General features: G+C 31.2%; 2 protein-coding genes across 2 annotated transcripts; both read right to left on the bottom strand.

The window, feature by feature from the left end:
• LOC109356455 (nuclear transcription factor Y subunit B-1-like) lies at positions 8,434-9,503 on the bottom strand. The gene is made up of 2 exons (XM_019599775.1): positions 9,407-9,503; positions 8,434-9,035 (listed from the first exon to the last, which is right to left on the bottom strand). The coding sequence occupies exons 1-2, from the start codon at positions 9,459-9,461 to the stop codon at positions 8,602-8,604; spliced, it is 489 nt and encodes a 162-aa protein (XP_019455320.1). The 5' UTR covers positions 9,462-9,503; the 3' UTR covers positions 8,434-8,601.
• On the bottom strand, positions 13,456-15,381 carry LOC109356381. Its single transcript, XM_019599708.1, has 2 exons — positions 14,551-15,381; positions 13,456-13,534 (listed from the first exon to the last, which is right to left on the bottom strand). The coding sequence occupies exons 1-2, from the start codon at positions 15,249-15,251 to the stop codon at positions 13,474-13,476; spliced, it is 762 nt and encodes a 253-aa protein (XP_019455253.1). The 5' UTR covers positions 15,252-15,381; the 3' UTR covers positions 13,456-13,473.

Raw genomic sequence — 18,159 nt, 5'->3', positions numbered from 1 at the left:
AGAAAGCTTCTTTGACCCTGATAAGGATATTTCCAAAAACCTCCTTGTTCTAGACTTTTAGGATCGCCTTGAGACCCTTAAGCTTGCTATCTAGGATATACATAGGACACCCCACCACCCTGCTAGCCCAGTGAGTCTCAACCACCCCTCTAAGGCTATCATGCTTCAACCACATTTTATGGAACCTGATTTGAGATTGGATGTTGGAAGCATCATTGGAGAAGCCAAACAAAAGAGGATGATGATCAGAGGCAGATCTAGGCAAAGTGCAACAATATGTTTGTTGCCAATTAGTCATCCAATTATCATTGCACATTGATCTATCTAGCCTCTTTTTAGTATGAGCCAAGCCTCTCCTTCTATTCGACCAAGTGAATTTAGCTCCCCTAGTCAGCATGTAATGTAAGCTGCCATCCTCAGAGAACCTCTTAAAGTCCTCACAAGCAATTATATTAGGCAAATAAGCACCTTTACATTCATTGCCTCCCAGAATAGAGTTAAAATCCCCAATGCAACACCAAGGCCCCTGGTTTGCTGAAATTAGAGACAAGATGTCTTCCCAAAGAGCCTTTCTCATCAAGTAATTTGTGTGAGCATAAACCGCACAAATGAAAGCCAGATGACTATCCTGCCTCAAGGATATGGATATTTGTTGAGAGGTGTTGGAGATGATTTGAAGATTGATACCATCACGACAAGCACCCTAGATATTAGGCAGCAAGCTACCCCTATCATTCTCAATAAACGGCTTCAAATTCAAAGCAGACCAAAACAAAAGATTGATTTTATTCATGGGCTTAGAGATGAAAACGACATCTGGCTTATTGATAGAGCAAAGCTTTTTAAAAACTAATCTAGTTTTAGGATTTCCCATTCCTCTACTGTTCCAATATATCACCTTCATTTGGAAACATTTAGGTAGCCACCCCTACGGGTAAAATGAACCTTTTCCAGGCTTTGCTTCTGTCTCAATTTTTTCTTTTGAGACTTTGACAACACTTTTGTGTATGTCTCCTCCTTAGTTGTGTCATTAGCTGTGCTACTATCCTCCAATTACCCAATAATGTCCTCCTCCTCATCTGCCTATAGTATTCCAACAATTCTAGTCTCTTTTGCTGCCAAAACATTGCTCATCTGACCATGTTGTTGGACTATGAAACTTTCATCTGTTATGAGTTGTACATTAGGACTATGAAACTTTCATCTGACCATGTTCTCAAGGTCACTTGCCTCCTCATTCTGTGGAAGACCTTCCTTTTGAACGTGTTGTAGTTGAAGATTGACATTGTTGTCAAACTCCAACTCTATTACCAGATCATTTTCCTGAGTGTCCTTAACCACGTCCTTCAGCTTATCAGACACAGAGTCACTTTTATGGATATGAGTGCTTACTTGATGACCAGTGCTTGAAGCAGGGCCTTTGTCTGGTTTTGTCCTAGGAATTCTTCCCATAGAAATATATTTCTTGAACCTTGGATGATCCACTCCGGCTTCCTTAGTTATTCTTCTGCAGTTAGAGATCAGATGACCAATAGATTGACACCCTGAACATAAATCAAGGAGGTTTTCATACATAATGTGAACAAAGAAGGCAAAACCTTCTCTTTCCACCAATATTTGACTAGGGAGGGTTCCTTTGAGATTAACATCCACCAAAATTCTGGCAAAGTGCCCAAAGGATCTAGTAGAGGTTGCATCATCCAGAGATATTGGAACACCCAAACCCCCTGCAATAGAGAACAAGGTCCTCGCACTCCAATATTCCAGAAGCAAACCCAAGATCCTGACCCAACATTGCGAGTGTGACACCTTCTGAAGACTGGGATTGAAATCAGGGGACCACAGGGATAACCTAAGGAATCTTGGTTTCAAGCTCCAAGACCCAACAGCACAGATTGACCTCATATCCTTAACCGAAACAAATGAAAAATCATAACACCCTCGACCCAGCGATATCATGCTTCATGTTCCAATCATGTTCTAGAGAGATTGAAGCTTTGTTATCACTTCAGTGAACTTAACGGGCGAGTCTCCCTTGGATAAGATGAGCCTTCCATGAAGGTGAGTTTTACACCTTTGAAGACCTGCTTGATACTCCTCTTCCGGTATCTTAATAGCAATAGCATCTCCCTTGATACATGGTTGAGGCAGCTGGGAGATTGAGATGTCACATGTTGCCTTGAGGGCTTGAGCAAATGATTTGTTCTTGTGAACTTCCGAGATTGTTGGAGCTGGAACGTTGTTGACCACTGCTTCGGCAGATTCATCCAGATTTGCCAAACAAGACCAAGGAATAGTTGTCTTATGAGTTAAAGATTTCATCATTGTAGTACCAAGATTGTTGGAGTTCTTCATCATTGTGTTTCCAAGAATGTTGGACTTCATCATCATTGTGTTTCCAAGATTGTTGGAGTTATTCAATAACTTAGTTCATACCCTAGCAGAGCCAACTTCATCTTCACTTCTCGACCTTCGTTTTATCAGTAAGTAGTTAAATGGTAATTTAAGTTTTCTACTATGAATTAAGGTCTTGCATTCTGCAAGAAGAGAAATTAACCTCACATCAATCAACCTTATATTATCTTGATGTGTTAATTTCAATTTCATTATTAGTAATTTAAAATTATATGTATGTAGGGGCCAATTTCACCAATAGTTAAAGTTTAAGGAGTAATTATGAAAAAAATAGTTTATGGTGTTTACTTACGAAAGACATAAAATTTAAGGAGATTTTATGAACTTTTCCCTTAATAATATCATGATAAAAGAATAGGAATAGAGCTTACGAGATTTATCTTGGATTTATTTATGGTTTGACATGTCTTTCATGTGATTTATTTACGTAGCTAACATCTTGCCCTAATAAGACTTAGGAGGGGTCGAAGTCAAATTGAAACATGATGCTGACTGTTATTGAGATTACGGAAATAATGTTGCATCCTAACTAATGATTATAATTTTAGACCCAAGTTATAAGAGTTTGATCCGATAATTGGTGTTAAAGTAGGTTATGAGTTCAATTCCTTAAAATTGCATGGTAGGTGTGGGCAACATCATTCCTTGACAAGACCTAGGTGGGGTAAATATGAATATACCATGAATACTAATTGATTAAATTAATTAAATGCATGCATTACCAAATTCAAATTAACATCTATAAGAACAAATATAGCAAGTTAGCAACAAAATTGCTATTTGTGATTTGAGGGCAATGAGAGAGATCGATCCATGTGAGATGAAAAGCAGTTTCCTTCCTTGTATATTCAAATCCATTGTGTACAAGAATTGCATCAATAATACTGATACCTTTTTCCAACAAAATTGAGAGACAGCATCTTATGAATTATGGTAAAATTTACAAGACAATTTATATATTGAGGGAAATATAATTGATGAAGAGGATTTTACATGGAAGAAATTGCAGCATAGAGAGTTGAATAATGAAATACTTATAAAGAGATTTTACATGTTACTTATCCAGCCAACATATCTATTTATTGACTTATTAATAAACTTATCGTATCCAATAAGGCTTTGTTATTCAAGTATCTTTACAAGAGAAGAAAATAGACTATTTTCAGACCTAGATCAATGAATCTACAATGTGATTTTTCTATACAAACAACATGTCAGATGAATATGAGAAACTGATTTGCAAATTTGGATGCTTTCTTCAAATCAGCAACATTACATTGTGGTTTAGGTTATCTTCTCAACCATATAATGGTTGCAACTTCGACTGCATTTTCCCACAATTTTTCGTAATTACCATAAAAACATGCAATGTATCTGCGATCGCAAGAGCGATGTAGAGAACTAGAGTTGCGATTAACGTTAGACCTTTCCGTCCGAAGATGGAAGACTATCAGTTTTGAAGGTATAGGAAGAAGTGGTAGACACAGAATTTGTGCCTCTTGAGGGAGAAGATGAAGGAGAAGGAAGCTTCTTTGGAAGCATTTGTTCCCAGTATGCCTTAGGTAACCTTGACCCTTCTGATAGAACAACAAAAGCAAGCAAAGTCAAGAGCAAGCACTGGTGTCTCCATGAACATATCATGATGATAATTGGTGAATAATATTACTCCTATTCAGGAAGTTCATAGAACCTGCTTTGAATGAGAGAGAGCTTTAGAGGGCTTCTAGCCGCAGACATGTTCAGTAATGTAATGGGTTGACAACTTGTTTGTTTGGTAAAAGATGTGTTAATGGCAGACAATGAGGTATTTGATAATTATAAACTGAAAAGTAGCCCATGTTACTGCTCTCATTGTCTACAGTGATGTTTATGTTTCAGATGTTTTTTTAGATGTATTGTTCTTGTTTCTTTGGGATATCATTTGATCTCTCTTTCCCTTTTGAGATGTGTTTTTTAAGTGTATGTTTATAATGAAGATAAAAGAACTAATATTGATATAGGTTTGATTACTAGGACAACTAACTCTAGAAGTGTCCTTCTTCATTCATAAATCTCAATCATGCAAACATGAGGTAAGTGCTCCTTTTCCAGTAGTTTTTATAGCTGAAAAACTATATTGCTAGCTGAAGTTAATTTACTAAGGAAAAAGTTGGTTCATTTGATAATGGGTCCAACAAAAGAAAAGCATCTTGATACTTTGTATACTATTTACCCAACAATATAATGGAATGTATTAAGTTAACTATACTAAGATAATAGCATTTGTGGTGTCAGTGAAAAGTGGATATATTTTAAAAAGAGCTCGGCGTTAGTTGCCCTTTGATTTGTAAAAGAAAATGGTACATACAAGAGGCTTATGCATTATAATCACAGTTATAATTATGATCTTATAGATATGTTGCTATATATGCGTTACTTATTCCAAGTTTGAAGAAAAAGTCTCCTATTATGTAAAAGTTGGTGAATTGAAAAATCATATAAATTGATGGAACCATAAACCTAATACATTATTGTAAAGCAATTCCATCATCTAATAAATGGTAGGGTCCAATTCTTTCTGTAACTGTTTTTTTTTGGCCTCCTACACTGCCCCAATTCTTACTGATTGATTTTATAAATTCTTGAATTTTTTTGCTTTAACATTTTAAATTGAGTCAAACAAATACAATGACTATTCTCCTTACAGATTGTTTCAGTATCATGTCTGGGAAATTTCATAGTAATTAGAAATATTGAAGCTACTAAGAACAAATATAATAGTATTGATGCTATGTGTGGTATTATTTTTTTTATCAGCAAAAAAGAACAATATTATTAATCTAACTAATAATGCAAAGTTACTAGGTGCGATGATAATTAAATAAAAATATGAAACAATTATAAAAGACATTCTAAAGGATTGGTGATGCAGTCTGAGTAAGATAATGAGGTTTTGCCTCTATGCCCATTGATCTAAAGTTAAGATTTTATCGTCACAAATTCTAAGTTAAAGTGAATTAAAAATAACATCATTTTAAGATAACCAAATAAGCTTATTATAACTAACTAGATGACGCTTTAGAGTTTCTAACATTTCATTAGTTCCCCATCCCATGTCAGAAATGAAGTGATGTATAGGGTAAACATGAAAGCAATCAGTATGAACAATAAACATGAATATATGCAATATATGCAGCAACATATTAATTAAACAAGTTACATGCATGTCAGCATGAACAACTCTCAAAGGTTACTTAAGACTGCCACCATAAAATTGTCATTAGTGAGTGACCTGAAGAAAAATCTGAAACAACATTCATAAATTGTACCATCATAAGCAATACAAACACAATATCTCAAAACAGTCTATTTGCTTTGGAAGATGAAGAGGTTTTGGTTTTTCCAAAATCAACTACATTTATGAAAAGGGGAAATGTGAACGATCCAACTACAATTACGGTGTTGTCGTGGAAAGTCTCAAAACTCAATATTTGTTAAGATTGTCATATAATAATGAAATAAACAGTGTCTTCTTCAAGTACCCACCCTTTTATAAGTAGGTTGTCATATAATACTAGTTTGCTTTTCAAGAAGGGATGAATGTCATTTAAGTCGGCGGTGGTTGATGTATTATTGGATTAGCACCTTTTCTTTTTCTGATAGTTGTTGAAGGAGCTGCAGTTTCAAAGAACATTTATACTGGTTATAAGGTTGGTAAAGATGAGGTTTCTATTTCTCACCTACAATATGCGGATGACACCCTTCTAATCAGAGTGAATTCTGAGCATAACATTATGGTGCTTAAAAGTATATCCTAGAATGCTTCGAGTTGGCGTCTAGGTTGAAAATTAACTTTCATAAAAGTTCTTCCATGGGTCTTAACTCGAGTCGTGATTTTTTTATGAAGGCTGTTGATAAATTGTATTGTGTTGTTGGTTCTGTCCCCTTTAATTTATTGGGAATTCATGTTGGTGCAAATCCTAAAAGGGTCTCTATTTAGTCTCCTATCATTGATTCATTCAAAAAGAAACTCTCCATTTGGAAGCACAAGCTCATCTCCTTTGGCAGTAGGGTAACTCTTCTAAAATCGGTATTATGTTCTCTACCTTTCTATTTCTTTTCATTTTTTTAAAGCCCCAATTTCTGTTATTAATATGATTGACAAAATTAAAAAATGTTTCCTTTGAAGAAGGGGTGACGAGAGAAAATGGATACTTTAGGTGAGGTAGATGAAAGTTTGTAGGCCTAAAGAGGAAGATTGTCTTGGTTGAAAAACTTATTCCTATTTAACTTAGCTCTTTTAAGAAAATGGAGATGGCATTTGTTATGTGAAGAGGAGTCTCTTTGGGTAAAAGTTTTAAAATTGAGATATAGGGATGAGTTTTTAAGAAGTGGAGGAGGTGGTGAATTAGACTGTTTCAAGAGGGGTTCTTCTTGGTGGAGAGAGTTAGGCAATCTTAGTCAGTCCAAGGAGGGAATAGGTTGTGGTTGGGTAAATGATGGTGTTCGTATAGGTTGTGGTTCTTCTATTAAATTTTAGATTGATTTATTGGTGGGGAGAGATACCTTTAAAAATTCTTTTGCAACATATTTCAGGTGGCTTTGGAAAAAGATACAATTGTTGAATCATTGGGTGCTTGGAGTAATGTGGTTTGGTATTGGAGCATACACTAGAGAAGGAATTTGTTCGTTTGGGGGGAGAAGAATATGAAGATCTCATAAGCTTCTTCCACAACTCTACGCCTAAACAACACAGTGTTGATTCTTCAACTTGAATTCATGACGTAATAAGTGGGCAATATATACTCGATCAAGAATGTTTATCAATCGTTGTATCATGTGGGATGAAGTCAAGACCTTGTTTTCTTTGAGATGCTTTATGCTTCTAATGTTCCATCAAAGATGAAATGCTTAGTGTGGAGAATTGCTTTGGATGGGGTACCAACTAAAGTGAACCTTGCTCATAAAGGTAGATTAAGTGCTGAAGATTGCATCCTTTGTTCTCTTTGTGGTGAGTTGGAGGAAACTACTAGTCAATTGTTTTTCTTATTCAATATCCTATCTTATTTGGCAAAAGCTTTATTCTTTCTTTGGTGGTTACATCTACCATTCATAATGATGTAATGACTCTCTTTGCATCTCATGAAAACATGATATGGTTGGAGAACAAGAAAAAACAGTTATGAGTGGCTCTTTGGTTTGTCACAATTTGGATTATTTGACACATTAGGAACAAAGTTATCTTTGAGAACTTGAGGATCCAAATAGAAGAGATGATGAAACTTATTTTTCTGCATTCCTGAAACCTTATAAATGATCGTTTTCTTTTCTTCTCTTACTCTTATGTTGATTGGGTGAGATATCCATCAACTTGTCTTTCTCTTTGTGATTCTATAAATATAAATATCACCTCTTCTCCTAATATTTTTATCTCTTGATTAATAAAGATTTCATTCTGATAAAAAAAGTCCAATACAAAGACTAGAAAACTTTCATTTCTTGACTTCTCTAATAATCCTCACCTTTAAAATGAAAATTTTAATAGTTATCTTCTTTCATATACTAATGGATATTTATTCATATTCCAGTGGTATATGGATGAAGAAAACTATTAGTTGTTTTTTAAGTAAGTAAAATGTTTCATATTATTGGTGATGAAAAACAATTGACATTTGTTTATGTGATGATCAACCATGGAAAATCCCTATATGTTATAGTAATTTATACATTGGAACCCTGGGCACAATTGAAAAAAGCAACCCAAATTACCTAAACTGCAAAGGAAGAATACCTAAGAAACATTCTTCTTCTAGTTATTTCTTATTGTGGGTTGATTTTGGCACATTATGGCATCTTTCAAAATTCAAAAACATGCATCATAATAACAAAACAAAAGAATAAGAAGACTCATCTAATTTATTTATTATACATTAAATGACAAATAGCAACACATGACCCTTTCAATGCTAGCACTTTTAGATTTGTTGTCCTTAAACATATCATCAACCCTGTCCCAATCTAATTATAATTTTTTCTACTTTTACTTTATTTTAATTGATTTGAGACATAATTGAATACATACTTGAGAACAATAGATCTTTGTCGTCTGCAAATTATTATTATTATTACCATAACTTTAAACATCCATGTAACAATTGCACTTGCTACATTATTTATTTAACCGCTTCTTCCACCACCTTAATAACCCTAAACATCACCAACCCCATCTTCATAGAACATATCCAAGCTTGTTTTATTAGTGATTTCTGATTGCGGCAACGTTGGTGGTGGTGACGGTGGCGGCGGAGTCCCAACATTTGGAACACCATGTTGCACGGATTGTTTACGATAACGTTCGAGAAAAAGAGTAAGTGGAGGAACATAGTCATCAAAACCCATATTTTCCATCACGAAAAGCAAGTCCTCAGCTGAAACTGTCATCCTTTTGTCAAGTTTGGAATGCTCAATGGCTGCATCAGTGATGAAGGCAATAAATTCAGATGCACACTTTTGAACTGTGTCCACAGCATCATCAGAGATTCCTGCATCTTTTGGAAGCACTTGACGCATTATTTTCATCACTTTGGCATGAGGTAAACTGGCATATTTGTCCCACATTGGGTTGCTTCTTGAGGAGTTTCCTGCGATTATTGTAATCATTTTGCAAAACTAATCCATAAATTCTTGTTTATATATATATATATATATATATGATTCTATGAATATTAAAGGTATGTTTGCAGTTGGTGTTTAGAAGGTAAGAGAGAAAAGAGAAATGTTTGGGAGTCATGAAATACACTTTAAATGATTCTCTCAAGTCTTTTTTTTTCATTTTTTTCTCATTCAAAACTCAACTCGCAAACAAACCTTAAAAGAAAACATAAAAGGAATATAATTTTAGACAAAAATTATGTCCCGCTTATAACCTTGCATTGAAGATTAAGAATGTATGTGTATTAGCACCACGGAAAAAATACACATATATATATATATAATTGTTTAAAGGTCTTACCAGAGCTTGGTTTTGTGTTCTGGCCATTGTGAGAGAAGGAATCTCCATGCTCCATAGTCTCTATAATAGAGTAAAGAAACCAATACTTATTCTCCTCTTCAATTGATGGTATGGTTTTACTTAACATTATCCTGAATTTATAGAACCTGGAGAAGCTTACAATTCAACTTGCATGCCATGTGTTATCAATGAGGGATGCATTAATTAATTTCATTTATTATCATCAGTGAAATATTTATTTATTAGTAATGTTATATCTTCATATTAATATTCATACTCATAATAAAATGATATATGTTATTTGTAAATCAATTATTAATAAATGAAATATCACATCGTAATATATATCACTTTCTTATGAGTAAAAAGATTAATAAGAATATATAATAGGAGAATATACATTTTCTTTATTTAATATACGAGTAAACACCTTTCAATCAATTAAAGTTGAAGACCAATTAATGATTTATTGATTAAGATGATCAAACAATTATTTTTCTTTGATCTCTCTACAATAATGAATTGAATAATGAGTGTAATGTTTATATATCATTAATATAAATATTTATACATTGTTACGATATCACTTTATATTTATTTAAATTATTTTTAAGATTAATGATAATTAAATGTAAATGATGGATGATATAATGAGAGTATATACATTCTTTTCTCATGTATAATTGATGAGTGTAAAATCTATGTACTATCAGTATGAAAATTTATACACAATCAACATATCATTCATTATAGATTTATATTACTTTTATTTAAGAGTCAATAATAATGAAATATGAATAATAGATAATTATACATGGATACATCTTTTTTCTCAATTGATAATTGAATAATTAATGTTGTCATGAAATTTGAAAACCAACTAATTAAGGACATTTTAAAAAATAAGCCTGAAGTTGTGAAGGAAACAAGGAGTAATACTTTACTTTTTCCTACCTTAATTTGCTAAAAACTTGTTCCAGAAAAACGAATAAGGAGTTTTAGTGAATGTATAAGAGATAAATATAATTTTTAAAACAAAAAATTATGATAAGTGCAATTAAGTTAAATAAAATATGGTATATTATGAAGACAAATTTAAATAGTATAAGAGTCAATATTTATTCATTATTTTGGTTAGTCAATACAGTATAAAATGATTTAAACACCTCCCTAAAATTATTAATATACTTTATAGTGAACCAAAAATAATGAATAGACATTGACACCTATACCATATATTTTGACTTGTCATCACAATATACCATATTTTGTTTTACTCGATTACACTCATTTTTTATATAAGAAAATACACTTATATTTGTTATAGGGTAGTGTGTAATCTATTTATATATTTAGAGGTGATTTGTGTATATTTAAAAAGTGGAGGATGATTTGTATGATTTAACTAAAACTATAAAGAAGCTAAATGGTTTTTTAATGTTTATATATACACGTGTTTGATTTAAGTACAGAACTTATAGTGGGTTGAAATCAACAAAGAGAGACAACCATGGCAATTCGTCAACTTTCTAAAAGAACATTATAGAAGAAATATCTTCTTCTGAAAGTGAATGAAATCAATTTTTTATTCAGGAAAATGATTATGCAATTAATAAAGACGACAAAAATAAAGAGTCATGCCTCCAATACTCTTAATAGAGTCTGTCATGATATTTAAAGCAAATAATGTGATAAATATTTATTATTTATAGAAAGAATTTAATTATCTAAAATTTTCAAACAAAATTTTAATAGAAATAGTGAGTATATAAAGCATATTTTCTCCTTACTTATTTATTATTGTTACTAGTTGAAGATTTGGGTCTAAAAAGTTTTTTCAATTACACTTTTAATGGCTCGGAAACTTAATTTAATTCTACATCAATTATTATCATATAATACAATAATCAACAAAATATTGAATAAAAACTCATATATGATCTAATAAGTAATAAATCCAAGAATAAACATATTCTAAATAAGTTAGATTTTTCATATAAAAATAAAAACGGTGAAAATAAAAATTATTTATTACAAAAATAAAAAATTGTGTTTCATTAACTATGAGTCCTGTAGCATACTTGCTGTAAATACCAAAGACAGGCCCTGAGAGGTTATTGAGATGTTAGTTCGTGTTTACAGTTTTTGAGCAATCAAACGGGTTTACTCCAATAGTTCAATCATTTTTTGGGCATCTAAATATGATATCATCTCATTTTAGGATGGGGTGCAATGTTATATTATTCTATTTATAGACTCATTTTTTTATAACTTTAGACTTTATTAGTAAAAGAAAGAAGAGTTGAAGTTTAATGGAGCTATTTTATAATCAAGCCAAACACTTAAAAGTGATAAAATCTAGAACCTATTTAGAAAGGTAGAAAAACTAAAGGAAGAAGGGTCACAGAAGTATCATACACCAACCTAATAGGAGAGATTCTAATAGAAGATGATATATAGAATAAATTGGTCTTATGGGGGAGTTTATAAGGCACTTAACCTTGTATTAAATCTAATGTTGGACAATAAAATACTAGAATAAATCCAATGTATTATACACTTTTAACATGGGTAGGAAAGATCAATAGGAAAGTAGTTCCAATGAATGTTAATCCAATTCATAAATAAGAAATAAAAAAACAAGTTGATACCACCTAATGAAGTCAATACTTGATTGATGTTTAGTGTTATATGTACAATAAAAAAATGAGAAAAATGCATAAAAACACTCTTAATTTTATGTTTTTTTTTTATAAATTGACATTATAAACTATTTTTTCTTCATAATTACCGTTAAATTTTAATTATTATTGAAATTGGTTCATGCATCGAGATAATGTTAAATTAATAGTAATAATAAATTATAACATATGCATTTCCTTTTAATGTCGATTATTAAATATTTTTTATTTATATAAATATACTAAAATTATTGTATTAATTATGTTTAACTCTGAAACTTACTTATATTCTTCTCAATCAATTATGTATTTTGATGGCAGTTTCATCCATATATTAATGTTTGTTGATATTCATTGTTATGAGTCTAATTATTGCTAACAATATATTTATATAGTGATCAATTTTAGAAATTAGTAAAGTTTAAAAGGTAAATAAGAAGAAAAAATAATAATGACTATTTGCAAAAACATAAAGCTATAAAGACTTTATGCACTTTTCCCAAACTTTTCCTACAACAAATACATTTACTTATAAATTTCTCTTGCTTTACAACTTTTATACTCATCCAAAAATCATCACATAAATAAAAAAGACAACAAAAATTGTCCTCAATAGAGTATTACCATAGTTCTATACACAAGCCTAATGACCTAATCTCCGGATTATATCTGGTGGTTAAATGTCTGTTCCAAATTCCATCAGTTACACCATATCATTCATTGTCATAAATTATCATCTATAGAACTTTTAGCTACAAATATTTCCCCTTCATTTAATAGAACTTTTGCTCAATGATGTATGATCCTTATACATGTATTGATCTATAGAACCATTAGATTTGCTTATCAATTTTTTTAATAAAACGCTTTTCGGTCCAGATTAGTGTTGATCTAAAATTAAGAAAGAGCAAAAATAGGCAGGTATTTTAAGAGGAAAAAAAGTATTATTATAATGTAAGAATTTTATATATTATCGGTTCATTGTCGGTATATTATAATATAATGATATAAATCTTTACACTGATAATATATTAATATTATATTCATCTTTTAACATCTACACGAAAACACTCTTCACTATGCTGTCTTTGCATACATGCTTTTATCTGCATATTTCATATAATAAATAAAAACAAAGGAAACGATAATTAATAAATATGCATATATCATATAATACTCCCTGTATTCCTTTATAAGTATGATTTTGAGGAAAAAATGTTTCTATTTAATTGCTCTTATCAAAGCTTAATACAATATTAATTACTTCTTTGTCAATTATATCATTACTATTTTTGTGAAATAAAGTTGAGATAGGAATTAACAAAATTTAAGAAGACACTTATAAAGAAAGAGGCTACAAACATTTTCGTCATAAGCTACACGTACTTATTTTTTGGGTCTTCGGAGAAAGAAAGGCCAGCAACTATAACCACTACTCATTTCGTGCCTGCATTGCATCCAAAAATAATAATTATATTTTAGAAGTGATACTTAAAGCACATGACATTATGCATTAAAGTGAATCTCGTGTAAAATGTGTGCATGCAGGTCTTCAATTATTATCTATAATGCAAGTACTAAACTTAGTTATTATTCATATTTTGTTAGGCAAATTCTTTTTATCATAGAGTAACAAACATCAAAATGACTAAAAGTAAATGATGGGATTCATGTAGGCGACAATTGTTGAAAGGGGTAACCACACATCTTAAAATAGATTAATTTTTTACCAGATGAGAAAGAAAAAAAGTAACAAACATCATGGTTGCTTAACAACAAAATATGTGATAGTGTCCGACAAAAAATGCAACTACTTAAACAAAAAAGGCCTAGCTGTAGCTCTTTTTTATTATCCACCAACAAGAATTGGACTTTCGGTATTTGATTTGTTTCAGAGTCCTTAAAAGAAACGCCAAAATACTTTATCAATCGAAAGTTTAGAACAGTTGGTGCCTTCTCCGTGATTCAATAGTTCTACACTCACATAGTCAAAACAAATTTTTAAGCAAAGCAAATTTAACCGACAACCCGTGCATGCTTTCACTTCCTTCTTTGACTTTGTCAGTTGTTGAGAGACCATACAGATTTCAAGCACATATTTCCATTAAATAAACAAATGGGTGTTCTGATTAGATATCAGAATTCAACAACAAACATAAAATCTACATTATTTAGTCTAATTTGAAGATTTTACTAATAAATTTTACTAATCCAACCCAACTTCTACACTCTACTTTTATTCAATATAATCTACCGTATATGCTCTGAAAGAGTGATAGCATTTAGAAAATTTTCAAACAAGATATAATATGGAAACCTTCAAAAACTTGTTAGTTTACTGCTATCTAAACTTTTAAAACTTGTTAATTAGATCATCATTGTAACCAAACTATTAGGCACAATACTAATATTCCATACAAACTCAAAAACAAATATTTCCATGTTTTATTAGATTAAGCATACCTGCTGTTACTTTTGCTGCTGCTATTGCTACTGCTGCTACCAGAACTTCTCATGCTTCCACTATTGATACTCGATACACCACTATCACTCTCTCCACCAGATGCTGAAAGATGCTTCTTCCACCAATCTTTATCAATGTTCTTGGTGGATCTATCAGAAACTGATGGTCTAGGAGAAACATTTGAACTATTATTATTTGCTGATGAATCCTTCTTTTTGTTATTCTTCTTAGATCTCAGTGAAGTAGGAAACACCATTTTCAGATACAACCCTCCACTATCAATTTTATTACTCCTACTTCCCTTTTTATCAACATTTCTACTAATAACACTTCCCCTCTTGTGCACATTTTTGTTCCTCCAAATTTTCTCTCTTACCCTAATTTCTTCTTCGACATCAACCTTTGGCTGCTCCACAATATCTTTCAAAGTCAGCTCGTAACTCGACTCGGGCATGGTCCTAACCATTTCCATAAGCTCCGTTTGGCCTCTTTCAATGGCTTGAGTCTTTGATTTAGGGGATAAGCTTCTATAGTAGTTTCTTCTTTGATTTGGGCTCTTTGGAGGACTCCTAGTCCATAAAGGAGGTGAACAAATACCAGGCTCATCTTCAACCTTTGATTCATAACCATGAATTCTATGTCCCATTCCATCAAATAATGGAAAAGAAATTGAGGGTTGGTCTTTTCTTGGATCAAACATGTTTTTTTGTTTTGTTTATGATTCAGTTTTGTTAGAGGGAGAAAAGGAACATAAAATATGTGTAGGCTAGGGTTGTATATAAATGTGCTTGTGTGTGATTGGGTTAAAATAAGAATATGAATATCTTCAACCACCAAATGCCGTTGAACCTAAAAAGTGATTATGCTCTTTAATCTCTTGGTGATTAAGATTTTTAATAGAGAGGGTTTATTGGGAGATTGAGACTTGAGAGTAACAGAAGATCTAAAGTCAAAGTGATTTTAGGAATGAGGATCACATGTTCTAAATTGTTATTTTCAGTCCAGTCACTTATATTTAGACACATGTATTTAATAAATTATTTTTATAAAATAATAAAATGAAATTGATGATTATTTTTCATTTGTTTGCAAATATTGGACACCATGACAATAAAAGCAAGGGACCAAAATCCTAGTTAGCATTTGTTTGGTAGGATAGAATTAGAGCGGAGAGAAAAGAGTGGGAGAGAAAAGAGTGAGAGAGAGCTTGGAGAGAAAGTGAAGATTTCTCCCCTTTGGTTGTGGAGGGAGAAGAAGAGAATAAAAAATGTGTGGGACCCACCATATGTTCTTTGTCCTCTAGTGTGGTTGAGAAAGTGAAGAGAGAATTATGATTTTATTTGAAATGTCAAATATACTCTCAAACTTTTATATTTGTTTGTTTTAAAAGTGTAATATATATGATTGATAGTGTAAAAATTTATACATAATCAATACATCAATCATTATTCATTTGTATTAATTTTATTTAATAGTAAAATGATGATAAAAAATGAATAATATAGAAAACTCACATGCTAACATTACATACATATTTTCTTTTGGTTTAAATACTATTAACATACACAAAATCTTTTTTAAATATAAATATTAATTAAAAAATTGAAATTATAATAAATTATAAAATTATAAAATTTATTTTTAATTAATAATAAAACAATAATTTTATTTGTCTTTTATTTATTTTACGGACATTTTTGTCATTTAAACCATAACATCATTCATCTATTCTCATTTTCTATTCAACCAAACAAAAGACTAAGAGAAGAAAATATTTCTTTCTATTCATTTTCTCTCCTTATTCTCTTGTACCAAACATCACAAAAATCTACTTTAATTCTTTTATTTCTCTTTCTCACCTCTTTCTTTCTCACTTCTTTCTCTCTTCTTATTTTCTCTTGTCAACCAAATGAATCATTAGTGATTCTAAATAAATGAAGAACACCTGTCCCATTTTTTATGTGTCATTTGTGTATCAAACCAATTAAAAAGTGACACCTAATTGAAAAGAAAAATAATAAAGACATAAAATATATTTTTATATCATATGGATGAATATGATTGATCTAGTACATAGAGATAGGAACTTTTTAGGATAGATATTCCTAGTTTATTCTAGATGCGGTGGGTCCATTCCCTTCTTTGTTTCCATTTTCTCGGAGTCCTAGTTTGTTGTCTTTCAAGGAGCTTTGCTTTGTTGTTTTTTTCTCTTTATTTATGAGGAAGTAAGAGACCAACATGTTCACTCCCAGTCATTTTGTTTCTACTTTATTGAATACCCACTTTGCCTCGTGAAACTGCTATTCGTACCACACAAGTGTCCGTTCATTCCATAAATACATAATGTGAACCAAGATGTATTTATTCTTGTTCTTGACGAATTTCTGAATAGTAGGAAGATTATCCCACACTTTCTATTGAGTATACCAGCATTTTGTTAATCTTAATCTTAATAGTGATGTGATATATCACATATGAGTGCTTTCAAGTTGATAAGATGCTAATCCGGATTGTGATCCAATTCCGTTTAAAATTTATTTACTCACTCGCTTATCCTCACAATAAGCTTATTGAATTGTCCAAACTTTAAAGTTGCTTTATAACTGTTGGGTTTATTCAAGTGTGAAGTCTCACATTGGAAATGTTGTGAAGAGTGAAAGAGTTTATAAGAAGGAAAAACACATAGAACTAATGCCTTAAGGTTTTAGTTCAAGACGTGGAATATTGGAATCATATATCTTTGTTATTGATGTTGTAGGCTTATTTTCAATTCCTTAAGAACTAAATCATAAGCAATTTTGCTATGATCAAATACCTGAAAAGTGAAAACAAAAAACATAAACATCAAATATCTATCTAAAAAGTTTAAGAAGCTATTGCCATTTGCCAGTATTGCTTTTGCGCTCAATTATGTAGGGACTTTGTAACGTGCCTTCGGCCTTTTGTTCTCTGTTCTTATTCTTATGAGTTGTTATGAAGAAAAAAAAATTCATGGATCAAATTAAAGGAAAGCTCCCACTACCATAAGGATCAACTTCTTAGAATTATTCACATTTGAGGTATCGAAACCTTCTTGTATCAGAGAATATTGGAGAGGGCCACAAAGTATTATTACAAATTTACAATGACATTAAAGACCCACGTAAGGTTCTACTGCACTAAGATACATAGTGGATCATAAAGCTATCATAACATACATGTTATCTTTAATTGCCTTACGAAAATGTATTCATTAACCATTATCTTTTCATCTATATTTGAAAATTATAACAAATAATATTGAACATTGAACGCTCCCCAAACAATAGTAGAGAAAAAATGTGTATATATATATATATACGCATTGTTTATAAGTTTTATATATTGTTATTGCATTATTTATTATTCATGTTTAATTATTATTAACTTTTCAAAGAATTAATACAAATGAATAATGAATGACGTATTAAATGTATAAAATTTTAAACTGACTCTGCATAAATATTATACTCAACCTAGTATATTATAGTGCATATAGCGGCTAAAGTGGCAGATTTAAAAATCGGTTCCTTGGTGTACGAGTGCAAAGGATTGTCTCCAAGCATATGAGTGTAATAAGAACTTGGTAA

This window comes from Lupinus angustifolius, chromosome LG09, assembly GCF_001865875.1.
Source record: "Lupinus angustifolius cultivar Tanjil chromosome LG09, LupAngTanjil_v1.0, whole genome shotgun sequence".
Classification (NCBI taxonomy): domain Eukaryota; kingdom Viridiplantae; phylum Streptophyta; class Magnoliopsida; order Fabales; family Fabaceae; genus Lupinus; species Lupinus angustifolius.
This window is presented reverse-complemented; position numbering and strand designations above follow the sequence as displayed.